The 22,062-nt window shown below is 43.9% G+C and overlaps 1 protein-coding gene across 2 annotated transcripts in view; it reads left to right on the plus strand.

The window, feature by feature from the left end:
- The window catches only part of LOC106583300 (retinoic acid receptor gamma-A), a 78,341-nt gene extending 58,005 nt beyond the window's left edge, over positions 1-20,336 (plus strand). For both annotated transcript variants that reach the window (XM_014167338.2, XM_014167339.2), the window contains 7 exons: positions 12,261-12,409; positions 15,816-15,957; positions 16,375-16,538; positions 16,643-16,819; positions 17,870-18,074; positions 18,647-18,805; positions 19,092-20,336. In XM_014167338.2, the coding sequence (XP_014022813.1) occupies positions 12,261-12,409; positions 15,816-15,957; positions 16,375-16,538; positions 16,643-16,819; positions 17,870-18,074; positions 18,647-18,805; positions 19,092-19,408 (1,313 nt within the window). In that variant the 3' untranslated portion in view covers positions 19,409-20,336. The remainder of the gene's footprint in view (positions 1-12,260; positions 12,410-15,815; positions 15,958-16,374; positions 16,539-16,642; positions 16,820-17,869; positions 18,075-18,646; positions 18,806-19,091) is intronic.
- Positions 20,337-22,062: the final 1,726 nt, after the last annotated feature.

Here is a 22,062-nt window from a genome sequence, read left to right on the forward strand (position 1 = left end):
TTATTTGGATACTCGAACCTCGCTCAGTCAGATGAGTGATTTAGTAATTGCGATGACTGAACCACTTTGACAGTAATGACAAATTGTTTGCCAAATTCATATAGCTCAAACAATCTTCAAAGTAATGGCATTATCTTGGGAAAGTTATTGAGAACCAGTTAGCATGAGGCAGCAGCCAGGCAGCACTGCGTCACCCGTTGAAGTGAATAGTCTGTTCCACCTAGTCTTGTTCCATCTTGTCTCAAACTCTTTAATTCCACTCCTTGTTGTGTCATAAGTCTTTCCCATCCATGGCCACAACACATTGACTTCAATGGTTTGATGTTTGGAAAGAATGGGAACATTTGGGAATGTGGTAGTGTATGTGTGTAGGTCTGTGTGTGTGTGTGTGTCTTAGTGTTGTTGGTTGTCAAGGTGGGTTTAGGAAGGCGTGGCTGCTTGAAGAATGGTGTTGGTCATCTGAGAGGAAAGTGTTGTGCGGATAGTAGGGCTAGTTCGTGAGTAGTGGAGATGAGGGGAAATGTTGACTCTGTTTCATCAAAAAAAGGTGCAAAATAAAAAGGTAGCTTGTTGAGGTGTTGTGAAGAAGAAAGGCTGCCTTGTATGCAGGCCGCTGAATGAGAGGGGCAATCCCTCACACATCAATCTTCCTATCGGGACATTGCACGTGCTGGATAAGAGGTAGCCTATCGAAAACCGCCATCATGTAACTATGAAGCCAAGAGGATATTAACCACAGGTAATTACTATTACCCTCCCACCCCACCACCCACACAGAGAAGCCCTGCCTTCCTGTCTCTGTTAGGAGAAAAACATATGGGAGTAAATATTACATTAAAAACACTGCATCAGATTCTGCACAGTTGTATTTATAGAGTTAACATATAGAATAGTAAGACATTAATTAGGGTTTTCTGAGTGGGATGATTGCACAAACTCCTCCTCAGTAGGTGAACTTGCTGCATTAAACTCCACATTATCTGTCAGTGTGTGTGTGCTGTATTTTATTTATTTAACTAAGAAAGTCAGTTAAGAAAAATTCTTATTTACATACACCGGCCAAATCCAGACGACGCTGGGCCAATTGTGAAACTCCATATGGGACTCCCAATCATGGCCAGCTGTGATACACCCTGGATTTGATCCAGGGACCGTAGTGACACCTCTTGCACTGAGATGCAGTGCCTTAGACCTCTGCACCACTCGGGAGCCCACAGCTCTGTGTCATTCTAGTAAGGGTGTGATAATTCCTCCCGGATTGTGTGTTTGTGTGTGACGCCCTCTTGCCTGTGCGTTTGGTGTTTCTGTTTTTATGGAGCCATCTCCTGGACAGTAGCCTGGTTTTATCACAGCCTTTCCTTTCAAAGAGGCTCCCAATGACAGGAAGCACTCCTCCTCCCAACAGGGCAGGAAGGCAGGAGGAGGGAGAGAGGTAGGGAGGGGGGATATGGGACAGGCCAGGCGGGGGAAAGGAGGTGAGGAAGGAGGGGGGAGGAGGGAGGAGGGGGGTTGCAGGTATTAAACTTAAGACAGCTGATGAAAGGAAGTGCCACTGTTCCACATTTGACTGAAATTTCATCCCCTCGCACACACATATATACAGTCAGCATATCCTCTCCTGGGGTTCAGGGCTATCTTTTTCCTATAGGATATCTGTACAAATAGGCCTATAACCATCCGTTAAATCATTTCAGACATTCATACTGCCCACAGCATGCTCAGTTCAAACAGTGAGTGGTAATGGTAGAGGATATGGGTTTTTTTCCTGTTTGTTGGTATGTACTGAATGGGATGACTGTTAATGTAGTCTCCATTTTCTCCTTCAGATCAGGCTTAGGTGGTGTGTGTGTTGTTGTTCCTCTGTTTCACACTGAAAGTAACACTGAAAACCGTTACACACATTTCAACATGTTCCTACGTTGAAGCCAACCCACACTCACACACATTCACAAACACACACACATTCCACAGCACATTCCAGAACATTTTGTGAGGCGAGAAGTTATGTAAAATGTGAATTTGCAAACCAAATGAATCTTTGGAGACCTGATAGCACCATAGATTGGAGCATGGCCAACTTAAAACTGAGCGCCTACAGTCATGTACTGAGATTCCATAATGTTGCCACAACAGAAATCTCTAGAAAATGCCATTGTGTATTTAAGCAATAATGCCTGAGGGAGTGTGGTATATGGCCAATATACCACGGCTAAGGGTTGTTCTTATGCAAGACCCAATGCGGAGTGCCTGGATACAGGCCTTAGCCGTGGTATATTAACCATATGCCACACTCCCTCAGGCATTATTACTTAAATACACAATGGCATTATCTAGAGATTTCTGTATACCACAAATCCCCGAGGTGCCTTATTACTATTATAAACTGGTTACCAACGTAATTAGAGCAGTATAAATACATGTTTTGTCATCCCCATGGTATACGGTCTGAAATACACCGGCTGTCAGCCAATCAGCATTCAGGGCTCGAACCAACCAGCTTGTAATGATAATTTCCTAAGAACAACCCTTAGCCGTGCTATATTGGCCATATACCACACCCCCTTAGGCCTTATTGTTTAATTAGAACTACATAACGTCATGGGACCTGACCAGGGAAACTACTATTGTGTATTTACAAGGTATAACTAGGACATGAGGTTTTTCCTAGTCAGATTACTGGGTTAGGAAAAACTACTGCCCCTAGAACTATTTTGTTGATGATCCAAAATGTTCCTCTTTTAAAGACTATTAGAGAAAAATACAAGGGAAGGCAAACGTAGACAAAATCACAAGGCCACTTTAAGAAATATAGACTTGTGTAGATACTCCATAGTAACATCCCTTGGAGAGGGTCTGTCAGCCCCCTATTCTGGCTGAAGCCCAACCCTGAGACGTCTGAGCTGCTCCTCAGGCGATGCGTCACACTGTCGCCCACACAACCACGCTGAAGACAGAAAATGAAAGGATCCCTTCATCATGGCATACATTCAACACACTGTGTGTGTATGTGTGTCAACATGTTTAACTATACTTGTGGGGACCAAAAGGCTATTTCTAGGGGGGTTAGGGTTAGTGTTAGAATTATCTTAGGGTTAGAAGTAGGGTTTAAAGGTTTATGGTTAAGGTTAGGAGTTAGGTTTGGGGTTAAGGTTAGGGTAAAGGTAAGGGTTAGGGGTTAAGGAAAATAGGACTTTGAATAGGAATCAATGTGTCCCCTCCCCGCAAGTTTAGTGAAACAAGACTGTGTCTGTGTGCGTGTATGTGTGTGTGTGTGTGTGTGTGTGTGTATGTGTGTGTGTGTGTGTGCGCGCGCACATGCACATGCTGGATATTTCTCACCTGTAAGATCCATATGACATACAGTAACCTCTATAATTTGGATTTAGTGCAAACTGTCAGCTTTAATTTGAAGGTATTTTCATCCATATCGGGTAAACCGTTACAGACTCACAGATATCATACCCCTCCCCAGAAATGCTAACCTCCCCTTTTATTGATTAGCATGTCTTAGGGGTATGATATTTGTCTGTCTGTAACTGTCTCACTCATCATTATTAAAGATTCATTTCGGATTATCCGTAATCATGGAACACATTAATGTAGAATCCACATTAATGTAGAAGTGTCTAGAAACATATTCTATTCTTATTTACAATAAAAGTGACTCAAAAATGACACAATACATTATTTACCATTCATTTCTATTGTGCACAAAATAATCTGAAACACAACCAAAACAAACAGCAAATGCATGCAACAAATTTGGATGCATTGCATGCTATGAGTATGGGAAAAAATAATAACGTTTTTACTACTTTAATGCACATAAGTGAATTTATCCTAATACTTTTGATGTCCTAAAATGGGTGGACTATGTACAAAAGGTGCTATAATTTGTAAACGGGTCACCCGATATGGGGAGAATACCCTCAAATTAAAGTTGATAGTCTGCACAGGATCGGACCCTTTTTTCAATTTCCGCCTAAAATGACATTCCCAAATCTAACTGCCTGGAGCTCAGGGTCTGAAGCAAGGATATGCATATTCTTGATACCATTTCAAAGGAAACACTTTGATGTTTGTGGAAATGTGAAATTAATGTAGGATAATATAACACATTATCATCTTTGAAATAAGAGAAAGGCCAATAGATGACTTAGGAATCTAGGCGCAATTTAGATTTTGGCCACAAGAGAGCAGCAGTGTATGTGCAACGTTTTAGACTGATCCAATGAATCATTGCATTTTTGTTCTAAGTGTTGTATCAAAGACTGCCCAAATGTACCTAATTGGTTTATTCATATATTTTCAAATTCATAACTGTACACTCTCCTAAAACAATTGCATGGTATTCTTTCACTGTAATAGTTACTGTAAATTGGACAGTGCAGTTAGATTAACAAGAATTGAAGCTTTCTGCCCATATCAGATATGTCTATGTGCTGGGAAATGTTCTTGTTACTTACAACCTCATGCTAATCAAAATTAGCCTACGTTAGCTCAACTGTCCCGCGGGAGGGACAACGATCCTGTAGAGGTTTTAACCTTTAACCTTGAGTTCAAATAAAACAATTTGAGTAGAGAGCCAAAATAAGAAAAAATGCGTCACTGTTCCAATAGGGCACTGTATATGACATGTGGATGAAAAGTTGGTGTTAGGTCTTAACTAAAGCTCCTTCACAATTTGGCTGTTGTAGCAACCAAACCGTTAGGAAACTACAAGAAAACCTGTTTAAGTCTGCTTTCCAGCAGACACTGTGAGACAAATTCACTTTTCAGCAGGACAATAACCTAAACCACCAAATATACACTGGAGTTGCTTACCTAGACGACATTGAATGTCCCTGAGTGGCTTAGTTACAGTTTTGACTTAAATTGGCTTGAAAATCTAGTACTAATGGTATTGGGTGGCAGGTAGCCTAGTGGTTAGACTGTTGGGCCAGTAACCGAAAGGTTGCTCGTTCAAATATCCGAGCCGACAAGGTGAAAAGTTGGTTGACTTGCCCTTGAGCAAAGCACCGTAATTTGCTCCGGTGGCGTCTTACTGCTATGTCTGACCCTGTGAAACAACATATTTCACTGCAGTGTATGTGACAATAAAAAAATTGGTATTGGACTGAAGGAGCCTAGCTTTACTCCTTAGTCCAAGGACCTTACAGGTTCTGTTTGAAGGTGAAATGGCTCTAGAAGCCAAAAGAACCAAACACTCCATCTAAACGGGGATCTATTCTCAATTGCGGTACGGTTCTAGAAACATAAATCCCTCTACTTTCACATCACATCAAATTAATTTCACAAATGCAAAATACACACTTACTGTACACTGTTTTGAATGGTTTTATCACAGTCACAACACGTCTTCCATTTACACACAGGTGTTTGGAGACGCATATGGCTAATTAGAACAGGTAATCCACCATCTGTTTTCCATAAACATGCGCTGTAACATGTTAATATGGCCATGATGGAACCCTAACCCTATAAAGGTGTGTTTAAATTGAACCTTTTTGAAATTATTAGTATTATTTCTTACCGATATGAAAGATAAGGTCCTTATGCTTCCAAAACTGTACCTCAAGCAATGCGTGTTAATGTTCAGACCGAGTGTAGTGGTTCTTACAAAACTCCCCCCAAAGAAGACGCGTCCATCCAATGACTCTTATGTGTAATGGAATGGAACTGAGTCATGATAAAGGCTATTGGTAGCTAGTACTAATGGTATTGGTAGTGGTGGTAGTATACTGTTAGGCTGTTGGTAGTTAGTACTAATGGTATTGGTAGTGATGGTCTTACAAACAAGGTCAAAGCTAAAGGCTCAGAGTTTTATTCCACCTCTCTACCTACTGGGAGCCCTCTGTCGTCTTAACTCCCATATATTTCACCCTCTCTTTTTCTCTGTTAATTTGTCTCCTCTTCTTTTATTAGATTATTCCTTTATTCCCTTTTCTCCTCTTTTTGAAGTCTTGCCACTCTTGTTAAACGCAGGCCCCAGTGTGAGAGAGGGGGCTGGAAGGGGGTCGAGGAGTAGGGGTGCGGGTGTGTAGAGGTCCACATTTGGGCCAGCGCTGTTCTATCCATTCAAGGTGGCAGCTCCATTTTTGTATTTAAAAAATAATAATAATAAGGGGCAGGGATGCAAGAGTTCAGCTGTTGGTGTGAATGGCTGTCCAAGGTGACTGGATCCCAATAAAGAGGTGGTCGGCCTGGTCGGGGGCCTCCTCCCCAGCCCAGACACTGCCTTTATAGGTCAGCTTATGAGCCTGGGCCTCTATTAAACCCTGGCCAGCCTGCGCTAAGGAATTTAGGGCCAAGAAACAAGAGAAAAACAGGGGGGTTCGGGGATGGGCATGGGGAGGGGAAGTTGGAGTGACTGAAGGTGAAAGTTGAAAGGCATGTTAGAGAGGATTGGTTTGGGGACTTGGTCAGTGAATGTGGCTAGATGTATGGGTATATGAGCTTTTTGACCATTTATAAATGTATGTGTGTGTGTATATCTATGCAAATGTATGCTGATGTGTTTTGTCTGTGAAGTCAGGAAAAAACCCAGTGCGTTTCAAGTTATATTTAGTAGCTAGATGGTGCATAGACCTGAAATGGTCAGTGATGAAAAGGTGAAAAAAAATACACGTTTTTCCAGACATGGACAAAGGTTTCGCTCATCTGGGCTCCATCGGTGTCATGTTGTCTCTGTGTGTGAAAATGTTTGTCTGTGTGTGTGTGTGTGCGTGTGTGTGTGTGTGTGTGTGTGTGTGTGTGTGTGTGTGTGTGTGTGTGTGTGTGTGTGTGTGTGTGTGTGTGTGTATTTTACGTTGTTTATTTTGCTGGTAGCAGTTGAATGACTTTGCCTATGGCAAAGCAAATGATGTTATATTGTGTTGCATTTTCCCCTTGCAACACAGAAGGGAGGGACAGTGGGAGACAGCAGAGTCTCATAAACGAATCAAATCAAATTTTATTGGTCACATACACATGGTTAGCAGATGTTAATGCGAGTGTGGCGAAATGCTTGTGCTTCTAGTTCCGACTGTGCAGTAATATCTAACAAGTAATCTAACAATTCCACAACAACTACCTTATACACACAAGTGTAAAGGAATGAATAAGAATATGTACATATAAATATATAGATGAGTGATGGCCGAACGGCATAGGCAAGATGCATTAGATGGTATAGAGTACAGTATATACATATGAGATGAATAATGTAGGGTATGTAAACATTATATAAAGTGGCATTGTTTAAAGTGACTAGTGATACATTTATTACATCCAATGTTTTATTATTAAAGTGGCTAGAGATTTGAGTCAGTATGTTGGCAGCAGCCACTCAATGTTAGTGATGGCTGTTTAACAGTCTGATGGCCTTGAGATAGAAGCTGTTTTTCAGTCTCTATCAGTCCCAGCTTTGATGCACCTGTATTGACCTCGCCTTCTGGATGATGGAGGAGTGAACAGGCAGTGGCTCGGGTGGTTGTTGTCCTTGATGATCGTTTTGGCCTTCCTGTGACATCAGGTGGTGTAGGTGTCCTGGAGGGCAGGTAGTTTGTCCCCGGTGATGCGTTGTGCAGACCTCACTACCCTCTGGAGAGCCATACGGTTATGGGCGGAGCAGTTGCTGTACCAGGCGGTGATACAGCCCAACAGGATGCTCTCGATTGTGCATCTGTAAAAGTTAGTGAGTGTTTTTGGTGACAAGCCAAATTTCTTCAGCCTCCTGAGGTTGAAGAGGCGCTGTTGCACCTTCTTCACCATGCTGTCTGTGTGGGTGGACCATTTCAGTTTGTCCATGATGTGTACGCCGAGAAACATAAAACTTTCCACCTTCTCCACTACTGTCCCGTCGATGTGGATAGGGGGGTGCTCCCTCTGCTGCTTCCTGAAGTCCACAATCATCTCCTTTGTTTTGTTGATGTTGAGTGTGAGGTTATTTTCCTGACACCACACTCCGAGGGCCCTCACCTCCTTCCTGTAGGCCGTCTCGTCGTTGTTGGTAATCAAGCCTACCACTGTAGTGTCGTCTGCAAACTTGATGATTGAGTTGGAGGCGTGCATGGCCAAGCAGTCATGGGTGAACAGGGAGTACAGGAGAGGGCTGAGAACGCACCCTTGTGGGACCCCAGTGTTGAGGATCAGCGGGGTGGAGATGTTGTTTGCTACCCTCACCACCTGGGTGCGGCCCATCAGAAAGTCCAGGACCCAGTTGCACAGGGCGGGGTCGAGACCCAGGGTCTCGAGCTTAATGATGAGTTTGGAGGGTACTGTGGTGTTAAATGCTGAGCTGTAATTGATGAATAGCATTCTTACATAGGTATTCCTCTTGTCCAGATGGGTTAGTGCAGTGTGATTGCGATTGTGTCATCTGTGGACCTATTGGGGCAGCAAGTAAATTGGTGTGGGTCTAGGGTGTCAGATAGGGTGGAAGTGATATAATCCTTGATTAGTCTCTCAAAGCACTTCGTGATGACGGAAGTGAGTGCTATGGGGCGATAGTCGTTTAGCTCAGTTACCTTAGCTTTCTTGGGAACAGGAACAATGATGGCCCACTTGAAGCATGTGGGAACAGCAGACTGGGATAGGGATTGATTGAATATGTCCGTAAACACACAGCCAGCTGGTCTGCGCATGCTCTGAGGCTAGGGATGCCGTCTGGGCCGGCAGCCTTGCGAGGGTTAATACGTTTAAATGTTTTACTCACGTTGGCTGCGGTGAAGGAGAGCCCGCAGGTTTTTGTAGCGGGCTGTGTCATTGGCACTGTATTGTATAGCTACACTGTTTGTATTCGGTCATGTTTCCGGTCGCCTTGCCATGATTAAAAGTAGTGGTTCGCGCTTTCAGTTTTGCACGAATGCTGCCATCAATCCACGGTTTCTGGTTGGGGAATGTTTCATTAGTCACTGTGGGTACAACATCACCGATGGACTTGCTAAAACACTCGCTCACCGAATTAGCGTAACATCAATGTTGTTGTCCAATGCTATCCGGAACATATCCCAGTTCACGTGATCAGGCAATCTTGAAGCGTGGAATCAGATTGGTCAGACCAGCGTTGAACAGACCTACCTGAGCACGGGCATTTCCTGTTTTAGTTTCTGTCTATAGGCTGGGAGCAACAAAATGGAGTCGTGGTCGGATTTGCTGAAAGGAGGGCGAGGGAAGGCTTTGTATGCGAAGTTAGAGTAGCAATGATCAAGAATTTTGCCAGCCTGGGTCGCGCATTCGATATGCTGCAAAAATTTAGGGAGCCTTGTTTTCAGATTAGCCTTGTTAACCTCTCTGGGCCAGTGGAATCCCGTGGCGCGATATTCAAATACCTTAGAAATGCTATTACTTCAATTTCTCAAACATATGACTATTTTACACCATTTTAAAGACAAGACTCTCGTTAATCTAACCACACTGTCCGATTTCAAAAAGGCTTTACAACGAAAGCAAAACATTAGATTATGTCAGCAGAGTACCCAGCCAGAAATAATCAGACACACATTTTTCAAGCTAGCATATAATGTCACAAAAACCCAGAAGACAGCTAAATGCAGCACTAACCTTTGATGATCTTCATCAGATGACACACCTAGGACATTATGTTATACAATACATGCATGTTTTGTTCAATCAAGTTCATATTTATATCAAAAACCAGCTTTTTACATTAGCATGTGACGTTCAGAACTAGCATACCCCCCGCAAACTTCCAGTGAATTTACTAAAAATTTACTAAATTACTCACGATAAACGTTCACAAAAAGCATAACAATTATTTTAAGAATTATAGATACAGAACTCCTCTATGCACTCGATATGTCCGATTTTAAAATAGCTTTTCGGTGAAAGCACATTTTGCAATATTCTAAGTAGATAGCCCGGCATCACAGGGCTAGCTATTTAGACACCCAGCAAGTTTAGCACTCACCAAAATCAGATTTACTATAAGAAAAATGTTATTACCTTTGGTGTTCTTCGTCAGAATGCACTCCCAGGACTTCTACTTCAATAACAAATGTTGGTTTGGTCCCAAATAATCCATTGTTATATCCAAACAGCGGCGTTTTGTTCGTGCGTTCAAGACACTATCCGAAAGGGTAAAGAAGGGTGACGAGCACGGCGCATTTCGTGACAAAAATTTTCTAAATATTCCATTACCGTACTTCGAAGCATGTCAACCGCTGTTTAAAATCAATTTTTATGCCATTTTTCTCGTAAAAAAGCGATAATATTCCGACCGGGAATCTGCGTTTAGGTAAAAAGACGAAAGAAAATAAAGCATGGAGTCGACTCGTGCACGCGCCTAAGCCCATAGTCCTCTGATCGGCCACTTGCCAAAAGTGATAATGTGTTTCAGCCTGGGGCTGCCTCGATATCATTCAGCTTTTTCCCGGGCTCTGAGAGCCTATGGGAGCCGTAGGAAGTGTCACGTTACAGCAAAGATCCTCAGTCTTCAATAAACAGAGACAAGAAGAACAAGATCTTGTCAGAGAGGGCACTTCCTGTAAGGAATCTTCTCAGGTTTTTGCCTGCCATATGAGTTCTGTTATACTCACAGACACCATTCAAACAGTTTTAGAAACTTTAGGGTGTTTTCTATCCAAAGCCAATAATTATATGCATATTCTAGTTACTGGGCAGGAGTAGTAACCAGATTAAATCGGGTACGTTTTTTATCCGGCCGTGTCAATAGTGCCCCCTACCCCCAACAGGTTAAATCGGGTACGTTTTTTATCCGGCCGTGCAAATACTGCCCCCTATCCCCAACAGGTTAAAATCCCCAGCTACAATAAATGCAGCCTCAGGATATGTGGTTTCCAGTTTACATAGAGTCCAAAGAAGTTCTTTCAGGGCCGTCGAGGTGTCTGCTTGGGGGGGGATATACACGGCTGTGATTATAATCGAAGAGAATTCTCTTGGTAGATAATGCGGTCAGCATTTGATTGTAAGGTATTCTAGGTCAGGTGAACAAAAGGACTTGAGTTCCTCTATGCTGTTATGATCACACCTGTCACGCCCTGACCATAGAGAGCCTTTTATTCTCTATGTTGGTTAGGTCGGGGTGTGACTAGGGTGGGTAATCTAGATTGTTCTATTCTATGTTGGCCTGGTATGGTTCCCAATCAGAGGCAGCTGTTTATTGTTGTCTCTGATTTGGGATCATATTTAGGCAGCCATTTCCCCACTGTGTTTTGTGGGATCTTGTTTTGTTTATGTGTTGTTGCATGTGAGCACTCCATAGCTTCACGTGTTCGTTTATTCTTTATTGTTTTTTGAGAGTGTCCTTTAATAAACATGTGGAACCAAGATCACGCTGCGCTTTGGTCCGAGTATGCTTCCAATGACGTTCGTGACAACACCACAACTCGTTAATCATAAGGCATACACCCCCACCCTTCTTCTTACCAGAGAGATGTTTGTTTCTGTTGGCGCGATGCGTATCCCGAGTGAGCCATGTTTCCGTGAAGCAGAGAATGTTACAATCTCTGATGTCTCTCTGGAAGGCAACACTTGCTCGAATTTCATCTACCTTGTTGTCAAGAGACTGGACATTGGCGAGTAGTATACTCGGGAGCGGTGAGCGATGTGCCCGTCTATGGAGCCTGACCAGAAGACCGCTCCGTCTGCCCCTTCTGCGGCGCAGTTGTTTTGGGTCGCCTACTGGGATCCGATCCATTGTCCTGGGTGGTGGACCAAACAGAGGATCCGCTTCGGGAAAGTCGCATTCCTGGTCATGATGTTGGTTGACGTTGCTCTTGTATCCAATAGTTCCTCTCAGCTGTATGTAATAACATTTCTTGGGGTAACAGTGTACGAAATAATGCATAAAAAAAACAAAATACTGCATAGTTTCCTAAGAACGCGAGGCGACCATCGCTGTCGGCGCCATCATGAGATTACCTTCAGTCTGTTTGTTCAAATGTGGCTAGAGGTATATAAGCATGTCGGGTTGAGCTGGCATTCAAATAAAAAAGACACCCACACACACCAGCTTTCAGTCAGAGGTATGCTCCACCCCCACTGCCCAGTAGTGGAGACGCCAATCAAATCTCATCTGCTGATCATCATTTTATCAGTGTAGCTATCTGTCCATCAGCTAATTGTGTCTCTTTCCCTCTCCCCCATTAGGAAGAAAGAAATATGTTCATTTTCATCCTCTGACATGCAGTGTACTGAAATGTGCGGTAAGATAACGTCTATGACTTTTTTGCCCCCCTTCTCTCTCTCTCTCTCTCTCTCTCTCTCTCTCTCTATTCTCTCTCTCTCTCTCTGAGCAGCAGTGGAGACCCAGAGCACCAGCTCTGAGGAGATGGTGCCCAGTTCACCCTCTCCGCCCCCTCCTCCCCGCATCTACAAGCCCTGTTTCGTGTGCCAGGACAAGTCCTCTGGCTACCACTACGGGGTCAGCTCCTGTGAGGGTTGCAAGGTGAGACACATCAAAACAGAGAGACACAATATACCCAGTCATAAGTGCCTTCACAAAGTATTCATAGTATCCATACCCCACAATATTTTGTTGTGTTACAGTCTGAATTCATTTTTTTATCTCTCTGACCCATCTTCACACACTACCCCATAATGACAAAGTTAAAAACATTTTTTTTACATTTTTGCAAATGTATTGAAAATGAAATATAGAAATGTCTCATTTAGATAAGTATTCACATCCCTTTGCTATGACACTCCAAATTGAGCTTAGGTGCATCCAATTTCCTTGGATCACCCTTGAAATGTCGCTACAACTTGATTGGAGTCCACCTGTGGCCAATTCAAACGTTTGGACATGATTTAGAAAGAAACACACCTGTCTATATAAGGTCCCACAGTTGACAGTGCATATCAGGAACGCAGATGAACAGGAGTGGCATTGGCGAGATGAGGAAGCGCTAGCTGAGGTTGCAGGGGCATGGGTTCAAGAAGATTGTGGACAAGGCCAAAAGGAAGAAACTGGGACATATTATAAATAAATATGGAGTGGGGGATTGTACAAACCTTCTGGAAGACTTGCTGAAGGAGAAGATGGCGGACAAGGGAAACAGAAGAAAAGTGAAATATGTCCTGAGTGAATATGGAATGGTGGATTGCACAGAACTTCTGGAAGAGCTAGACAAGGAAATTGAACATGACAAGAGTGAGGGTGAATCAATTGCGGTGGCAGGTGTAGTGACGACAGCCAAGAATGAGTTGAGTTGAGGAAGATTGGTGACAAGTGTAAAAAGAGGGATACATGCGATATAAGCTCGGAGATGGAACCTGACGGGACTGTGGACGAAGTACCCACGGTGAGGACTGCCGAGTTCCGGCCTCTCTCGGTGGAGAGAGTGAATCCTTGCAGTTTGGCTGAAGAGTGGAAGACAGTGATAAAGGAAAATGGAACAAAAAGGGTGAAAGTTGTTAAGGAGTATAGGTTTTTGGTTGGAGTAAGGTTCACTAACAATAGATTTTTGGGAGATCCGTTTGAAGTATCAAGGTGGAATCGGTCAGAGTGACCAGAAGTGTTTTTATTTTGATTTCTGGTGTGTTGAAAGAGCAGAAGAAAAAGGTATTAAGGATCGACGAACTACCGAGTTATGAAGTGGAGAGTTTAGATTTTTGTAGCAGAGCACCGTTAAAAGGTGTCGACTCTGGCATCACGTTGGATGTGGAGGCCTCGTGGTTTACGGGTAGCATACAGGAGTAGTTGGAGCACGCCGGCTGAACGCTATAGTGAATGGGGAAAAGAAAGCCTGTCGGTATTATTGATGTTTGACAAAGAGTATCTCCCTTCACATGTGAAGTTGGGATATGTTAGATATGCAGTGAGACCTTCTGTGTCCAAGCCGTTGTTTTGTATCAAGTGTGTGCCGAAGGAATGTTGTTTAAGAATCTGAGGCTGTACAATGTTGTAATTGTGATGCAACCATGTTCCCAATTCCCCGGAGAGCCCGGTTAGGGTAAAGGAGTATGAAGTGGTAAGGGTCAGGTCTATACAGGCAGGTGAAGTAGTTGAAGGAGCGAGTGGAGCTGAAGATATGGTGGTGGATGCTCCGCAGACTGTGGAGATTCAGAGTGTTGTTCAACAGTTGAGGGAAACTGATAAGCTGATTGTGAAGAAGGTAGGGTTCATGGTGTTATTCAGAGATGTGGTTAATTGTACTGCACAAACAAACAAACAAAAGAAGAAACTGAACATAATAGTATCTGTGGCTGAAAGGTTTTTGGGGTTTCCAGGACTTCACTGCCAAAACATTGCAAAGAATACTGTCTGAAGATGCTCTTCCTTCTCAGACCCCAAAGCCTGTAGGGATGGACGTTGGCAGTTGAATCTGGAGTACATTGAGTTTTGTATTGTTTATTTTGTTAATTATTTGGGCTGATATACAGCCAAACAGTAGGTGGCGGCATGCAGCTACAGTATTTGTTTACGGGCGGCAATAATATCAAAGAAGAAGACCCCACACAGTAGGTGGTAGCAATACACCAATAGTTGTAGTCTGCCAGAAAACTTTAAGGAAGAAGAAGTGCATGTCAGATTAGAAACTATACCATGAAGTCCATAGAACTGTCTGTAGATCACAGAGATAATTATGATGAGGCATATATCTGGGGAAGGGTATAAAACTATTTCTAAAGTGTTGAAAGTTTCAAAGAGAACAGTGGTCTCCATCATTCGAAAATTTAAAAAATATGGAACTACCCAGACTGCCTAGAGTTGGCCGTCTGACCAAACTGAATAACCGGGTAAGAAGAACCTTGGTCAGGGAGGTGACCAAGAACCCAATGACCACTCTGACAGAACTACAGAGTTCCTTGGCTGAGATGGGAGAACCTGCCAGAAGGACAATTCTCTAAAACCCTTCACCAATCTAGGCTTATGGGAGAGTGGCCAGACGGAAGCCACTCCTGAGAAAAAAGCACACGACAGCACGCCTGGCGTTAGCAAATAGGCAAGTGAAAGACTCTGAGAGCATAACAAAAGATTCTGTGGTCTGTAGTCTTCCCTGTGGCTCAGTTGGTAGAGCATGATGTTTGCAACGCCAGCATGGTGTGTGCAACGCCAGGGTTGTGGGTTCGATTCCCAAGGGGGGCCAGTATAAAAATAAAAAAAATGCATGAAATGGTATGAAATGTATGTATTCACTACTGTAAGTCCCTCTGGATAAGAGCGTCTGCTATATGAATAAAATGTAAAATGTATGAGACCAAAATGGAACTCTTTGGCCTGAATGCAAAGTGCTATGTCTGGAGAAAACCAGGCTCATCACCTGTCTAACACCATCTCTACCATCAAGCATGGTGGCGGCAGCATCATGCTATGGGGATGCTTTTCAGCGTCAAGGATTGGGTGACTGGTAAGGATGGAGGGAACAATGAATGAAGTCAAATACAGGCAAATTCTTGATTCTTGAGAACCTGCTTCAGAGTGCAAATGACCTTAGACTGGGGTGAAGATTTACATTCCAACAGGACAATAGACCCCAAGTGTAACACAAGCAAATACATGACATATACAGAAAATGCATACACAAACAAACAAGCCAGAAAGTCAGACTGGGGCAAACAGACACTCTAACATAATTTTTTCCATGCAGTTTATCCCTATTCTGAGACGTTACACAATGTAAAAACGCCTGTGCTGTCCTCTGGTCGAATCTTTATCTAAGGGCATGGGCTGAAATAACCTCCTGTGGCTATGTAGTGAGACATATTCCATCTATGCTCCAGACATATGGTCTTGTGACCATTAAGAATGTTTTAATGCCTGATTTCTCTCTCTTTTACTCTCTCTTGGTCTGTTGGTTTCTCTCTGTCTCTCTCCCCCTCGGTCTCTCTCTCTCTCTTCTCTCTCTCAGGGATTCTTCCGGCGCAGTATTCAGAAGAACATGGTGTATACCTGCCACCGAGACAAGAACTGTCAGATCAACAAGGTGACCCGTAATCGCTGTCAGTACTGCCGGCTGCAAAAGTGCTTTGAGGTTGGCATGTCCAAAGAAGGTGAGTAACAGTGCCTCAGAGGGATGCCATTACAGCCAGTTTTGTCCAGTTTGCCTGTTGGGCATGTTGTGCTCAAATGTAAAGGTGTGGGGAGATCAGAGACTGTTTGAATACAGAGAGGTTGTGAGAGTGATAGGGTGGCAAAGACTTTGTAAAGGGATCTCACTACAGTTTATGTCTGTAAGTGTGTGTATTGGGATAGCTAGGGATTACACTGAAATCACAATATGGCCCCTATAAATGGATATTATAGGGGCCATATTGAGACGAGATGAAGGAACGAGTAGGAAGGTGTGAAGCATGAGGGATGTGTTGTGCTGTCATTCATCAACTAAAGAAACCAACAAGCACCACCAATCCACCATGTTCCTTTACTCTCTCACTTATCGTCGCTCCCTCTTCTTCTCTGCCATGCAGCGGTGCGTAATGACAGGAACAAGAAGAAGAAGGATGTGAAGGAGGAGGTGGTGTTGCTGGAGAGCTACGAGCTCAGTGGAGAACTGGAGGAGCTAGTCAACAAAGTCAGCAAAGCCCACAAAGACACCTTTCCCTCACTTGTCCAGCTGGGCAAATACACTACAGTGAGTCACACACACACACACACACACACACACACACACACACACACACACACACACACACACACACACACACACACAACTTAGCACTCTCTCTCCTGTTCCAGAACTCCAGTGCAGACCACCGTGTACAGTTGGATCTGGGGCTGTGGGATAAGTTCAGTGAACTCTCCACCAAGTGCATCATCAAGATAGTGGAATTTGCCAAGCGCCTGCCAGGCTTCACCACCCTCACCATCGCTGACCAGATCACTCTCCTCAAATCAGCCTGTCTGGACATACTGGTACCTGAACACCCCTCCCTCCACCTCCACTCTGTCTGTACTCTCTCCATTACTGCTCTCTCTCGCCCACCTCCACTCTGTCTGTACTCTCTCCATTACTGCTCTCTCCCTCCACTCTGTCTGTACTCTCTCCATTACTGCTCTCTCCCTCCACCTCCACTCTGTCTGTACTCTCTCCATTACTGCTCTCTCCCTCCACCTCCACTCTGTCTGTACTCTCTCCATTACTGCTCTCTCCCTCCACCTCCACTCTGTCTGTACTCTCTCCATTACTGCTCTCTCCCTCCACCTCCACTCTGTCTGTACTCTCTCCATTACTGCTCTCTCCCTCCACCTCCACTCTGTCTGTACTCTCTCCATTACTGCTCTCTCCCTCCACCTCCACTCTGTCTGTACTCTCTCCATTACTGCTCTCTCCCTCCACCTCCACTCTGTCTGTACTCTCTCCATTACTGCTCTCTCCCTCCACCTCCTCTCAGTCTGTACTCTCTCCATTACTGCTCTCTCCCTCCACCTCCACTCTGTCTGTACTCTCTCCATTACTCCTCTCTCCCTCCACCTCCACTCTGTCTGTACTCTCTCCATTACTGCTCTCTCCCTCCACCTCCACTCTGTCTGTACTCTCTTCATTACTGCTCTCTCACTCCACCTCCACTCTGTCTGTACTCTCTCCATTATTGCTATCTCCCTCAACCTCCACTCTGTCTGTACTCTCTCCATTATTGCTATCTCCCTCAACCTCCACTCTGTCTGTACTCCTCTCTCCCTCACTGCTCTCTCCCTCCACCTCCACTCTGTCTGTACTCCTCTCTCCCTCACTGCTCTCTCCCTCCATTTTCACTCTTCTCTCCCTCACTACAACCTATCTACTTCTCTCTTTCCCTCACAATGCTCTATCCATACTCCTTTTTCCCTTAACACACTATCAACATGTCACTATCCTCAAGCCTCTGTCACTCCCTACAATTTACACACCCCCTCTTCCTCACCCTCCCTTTTCATCATCTTTGTTGTCATTATTCCCCTAACCTCTCCATCCTCTCCTCTCAGATGCTGAGGATCTGTACTCGCTACACTCCGGAGCAGGACACAATGACCTTCTCCGACGGGCTGACCCTGAATCGGACCCAGATGCACAACGCAGGCTTTGGCCCTCTCACAGAACTGGTGTTTGCCTTTGCTGGCCAGCTGCTGCCTCTGGAGATGGACGACACAGAAACCGGTCTCCTCAGCGCCATCTGCTTGATCTGCGGAGGTACTGCTGTTAGTGTGTGTTTGTGTGTGCACGCACATGTCTCATAATAATGTGTGACCATTTTGGTGGCATATGCTCCTAAACATTTTGCTGTGAGACCTTGAATTTTTATTTGGGAGAACCAATGCGGCTAGATAATTGTTGTAATGACTTCGCTCTACCGTTGTTTCCGAGTGCCCTAGAGAAAAAAGCGAACACATATTCATTAGCATCATGGTTGTACCATTACTACAGCGAAAACGTCTTGTTTCTTCCCATTTTACATTAATTTGCTTACACTTTGTTCAGCCCTGTTACCTCATTAGCTAGCTGGCTAGCTAACAACCTGGTAACTTTACTAGTAGGCTATATCCGAACATTTGGGGGCACAGAAAGAAAGTTACAGGGATAGCTTCTTCAGGAGATCAATGATCATAGCAATGAATGAATGACTAATCTCTTGCATCTACAATTTTCGATGTAATCTCAGTAGGAAAATTACTCTTTTACACAGTTTAGAAACCTAACATTCTACAAACGACTTTGTAATTTCAATGACAGGTAATTGTATCAACATTGGCTCTCTCCCTCAGACCGTATGGACCTGGAGGAGCCCCAGAAGGTGGACAAGCTACAGGAACCCCTCCTGGAGGCCCTGAAAATCTACGCCCGCCGCAGACGCCCCAACAAGCCCCACATGTTCCCCCGCATGCTGATGAAGGTCACTGACCTCAGGGGCATCAGCACCAAGGGTCAGTACAGATAAGGATATAGTACACAGTACAGATATATAGCACAGCCTAGATCTTTATTCTTAACACAGGCTATACTAACACAATACTGACACATAGATCAATATGCATATATAGTAGAGCCTCAGACTCCTGCATTCAATCAGTATTGATAGAGACATAGCACCCCAAATAATTAACAATGAATAACTGATTGTAAGTCACTCTGGATACGTCCGCTAAATGGCTAAAGTGTCAATGTGAATGTAAACTTATGTTTATGCGTGGGTCTCTCTGTGTACTGTAGGTGCTGAGAGAGCCATCACTCTGAAGATGGAGATCCCAGGCCCCATGCCTCCTCTGATCAGGGAGATGCTGGAGAACCCAGAGGCCTTTGAGGACAGCAGCGACTCTGGGGACAGCGCCTCTGCCCCCCCTGCCATCCAAGCCATCAAGAAAGAGAGGGAGGAGGAGAAGAGCCTCGAGGAGGAAGATGAGGATGAGGAGGACGAGTGGGGGGACGAGGAGAGGGAGAGGGGGGCGGACAGTGATGGGGAGCCCTGGGGGGAGGCTGCAGCGGCAGAAGCGGGGTCCCAGAAAGGGGCAACTGGGAGATCCCAGTGATAGTGACATAGTGATGCACTCTGACCCATTCTCGTTACCTCCTATTCCACCACCCTCAGACAGACCAACACTCCCTGTCCTATCCTTACAAGCGCACCAAGTCATCTCCCCACATGAGCAGCCCATCCTATAACAAGGGTCTACTCCAAGACCTAGCACTCACCTCTGCTGTTACACCTGTTAAACTACCCCCCACACCCCTATATACACACACACACACACACATACACACACACACACACACACACACATAATACATTTACACATATACATGCTGTATACCCATAAGAATTTCCCCGTTGCTCTAGATAGACAGTAAAGTAAAGGCTCTATGTAGTGAACCTACTCTGTCACCCCAGGGTGAAACTGGCCCTGTCTACAGCAACAGTTTCAGGAACTGTCTACAGGAACAGTTTCAGGAACTGTCTACAGGATCTGTCGTTCTGCCCCTGAACAAGGCAGTTAACCCACTGTTCCTAGGCCGTCATTGTAAATAATAATTTGTTCTTAACTGACTTGCCAAGTTAAATAAAGGTTAAATAAATAAATAAAATAAAAACAGGTGGAACATGTAGTCTGGAAGAGAAGAGAGAGAAAAACAAGCACTAAATCTCAGAGTTGGGACAAGGGCCACGAGAGATCACTCTGCCAACCATAAAACTGACCATATGCTACTTTACAAGGTGTCTCCACACAAAGAGAAACACAGGAGATACTAATCTGAATGGCAGCAGCTTGGAGTGGCGGACCATATGAAATGCACTTTTCCTTAAGGGCTACTCGGAGTGCAAGAACGATGACCAACCAATCTCTTATTGTGAAAACCATTCGCCACAAATGCCTTTTGTGAATAGTTTTTGACATTTTTTTTCATGAATGTTTTTCTATTGTATGATTTTCCCCCAAATAACATTCATATTTCAACATATATTCATGTGTATTACTATGCATTTTTCTCTGTTATTGTTGTCTCGTTTGTGTTTCAGTCATGCTCATGTTTGACGAGTAATATCAAACTAGCGATCGATTCTCAGTTTGTAAGTTGGAAACTCAACTTACAAACTGGCAACTCTCTTCTGATCTTTACATCGTCTGTGCTTGTGACTTCACTCATTGGGACAGAGCGTATTATAGATCTCTGCTCGATGAGACAAACAAAAACAAGGATTTGACCAATGGACTATGGCACATTGCAAGCTATTGTTGTGAGCTACACATATACTAAACACACAAACACACTCCTTTAACATCTATAAATGTGTGCAGGGTCAATTTTATACAATTTAATGCCAATGCTTTGACTCAGTGATTCTAGAGATGGACAAAATCTCACCAGCGTGAATGTTCAAGACAATCACAACAAGGAAGTGTGCCGTAGCACCGACGGTTCGCCACTCTCCCAATTCTCTTCATCAAACAAGCCGTTCAACAGGGATCGGAATGTGAAAGATAACTAATTTAGTTGTCATTTCCCTTTATTCTCAGTGGAATGCCATGCAGTCTACCAGGGGGATCAGATATCTGGGTGGGAAGAATCCAGCACATACAGTTGAAGTCAGAAGTTTACATACACCTTAGCCAAATACATTTAAACTCAGATTTTCACAATTCCTGACATTTAATCCTACTAAAAATTCCCTGTCTTAGGTCAGTTAGGATCACCACTTTATTTTAAGAATGTGAAATGTCAGAAAAATAGTAGAGAGAAAGATTTATTTCAGCTTTTATTTCTTTCATCACATTCCTAGTGGGTCAGAAGTTTGCATACACTCAATTAGTATTTAGTATATCCCACGGGGGGCCAGTACAAAAAAAATAATTTAAAAAAATAAAACATTTTTTAAAAATGCATGAAATGAAATGTATGCATTAACTACTGTAAGTCGCTCTGGATAAGAGCATCTGCTAAATGACTAAAAATGTAAAAAATGTAAAATATTTGGTAGCATTGCCTTTAAATTGTTTAACTTGGGTCAAACGTTTCGGGTAGCCTTCCACCACCTTCCCACAATAAGTTGGGTGAATTTTGGCCCATTCCTCCTGACAGAGCTGGTGTAACTGAGTCAGGTTTGCGGGCCTCCTTGCTCGCACACACTTTTTCAGTTCTGCCCACAAATGTTCTATAGGACTGAGGTCAGGGCTTTGTGATGGCCACTCCAATACCTTGACTTTGTTGTCCTTAAGTCATTTTGCCACAATTTTGGAAGTATGCTTGGGGTCATTGTCCATTTGGAAAACCCATTTGTGACCAAGCTTTAACTTCCTGACTGATGTCTTGAAATTTTGCTTCAATATATCCACATTATTTTCCTGCTTCATGATGCCATCTATTTTGTGAAGTGCACCGGTCTCTCCTGCAGCAAACGACCCTCACCACATGATGCTGCCACCCCCGTGCACATGGTTGGGATGGTGTTCTTTGGCTTGCAAAATTCTGAGGTCTTGGCTGATTTCTTTTGATTTTCCCATTATGTCAAGCACAGAGGCACTGAGTTTGAAGGTAGGCCTTGAAATACAACCACAGGTACACCTTCAATTGACTCAAATTATGTCAATTAGCCTATCAGAAGCTTCTGAAGCCATGACATCATTTTCAGGAATTTCCCAAGCTGTTTAAAGGCACAGTCAACTTAGTGTATGTAAACTTCTGACCC

The sequence above is a fragment of the Salmo salar genome, chromosome ssa22 (genome assembly GCF_905237065.1).
Source record: "Salmo salar chromosome ssa22, Ssal_v3.1, whole genome shotgun sequence".
Classification (NCBI taxonomy): Eukaryota; Metazoa; Chordata; class Actinopteri; order Salmoniformes; family Salmonidae; genus Salmo; species Salmo salar.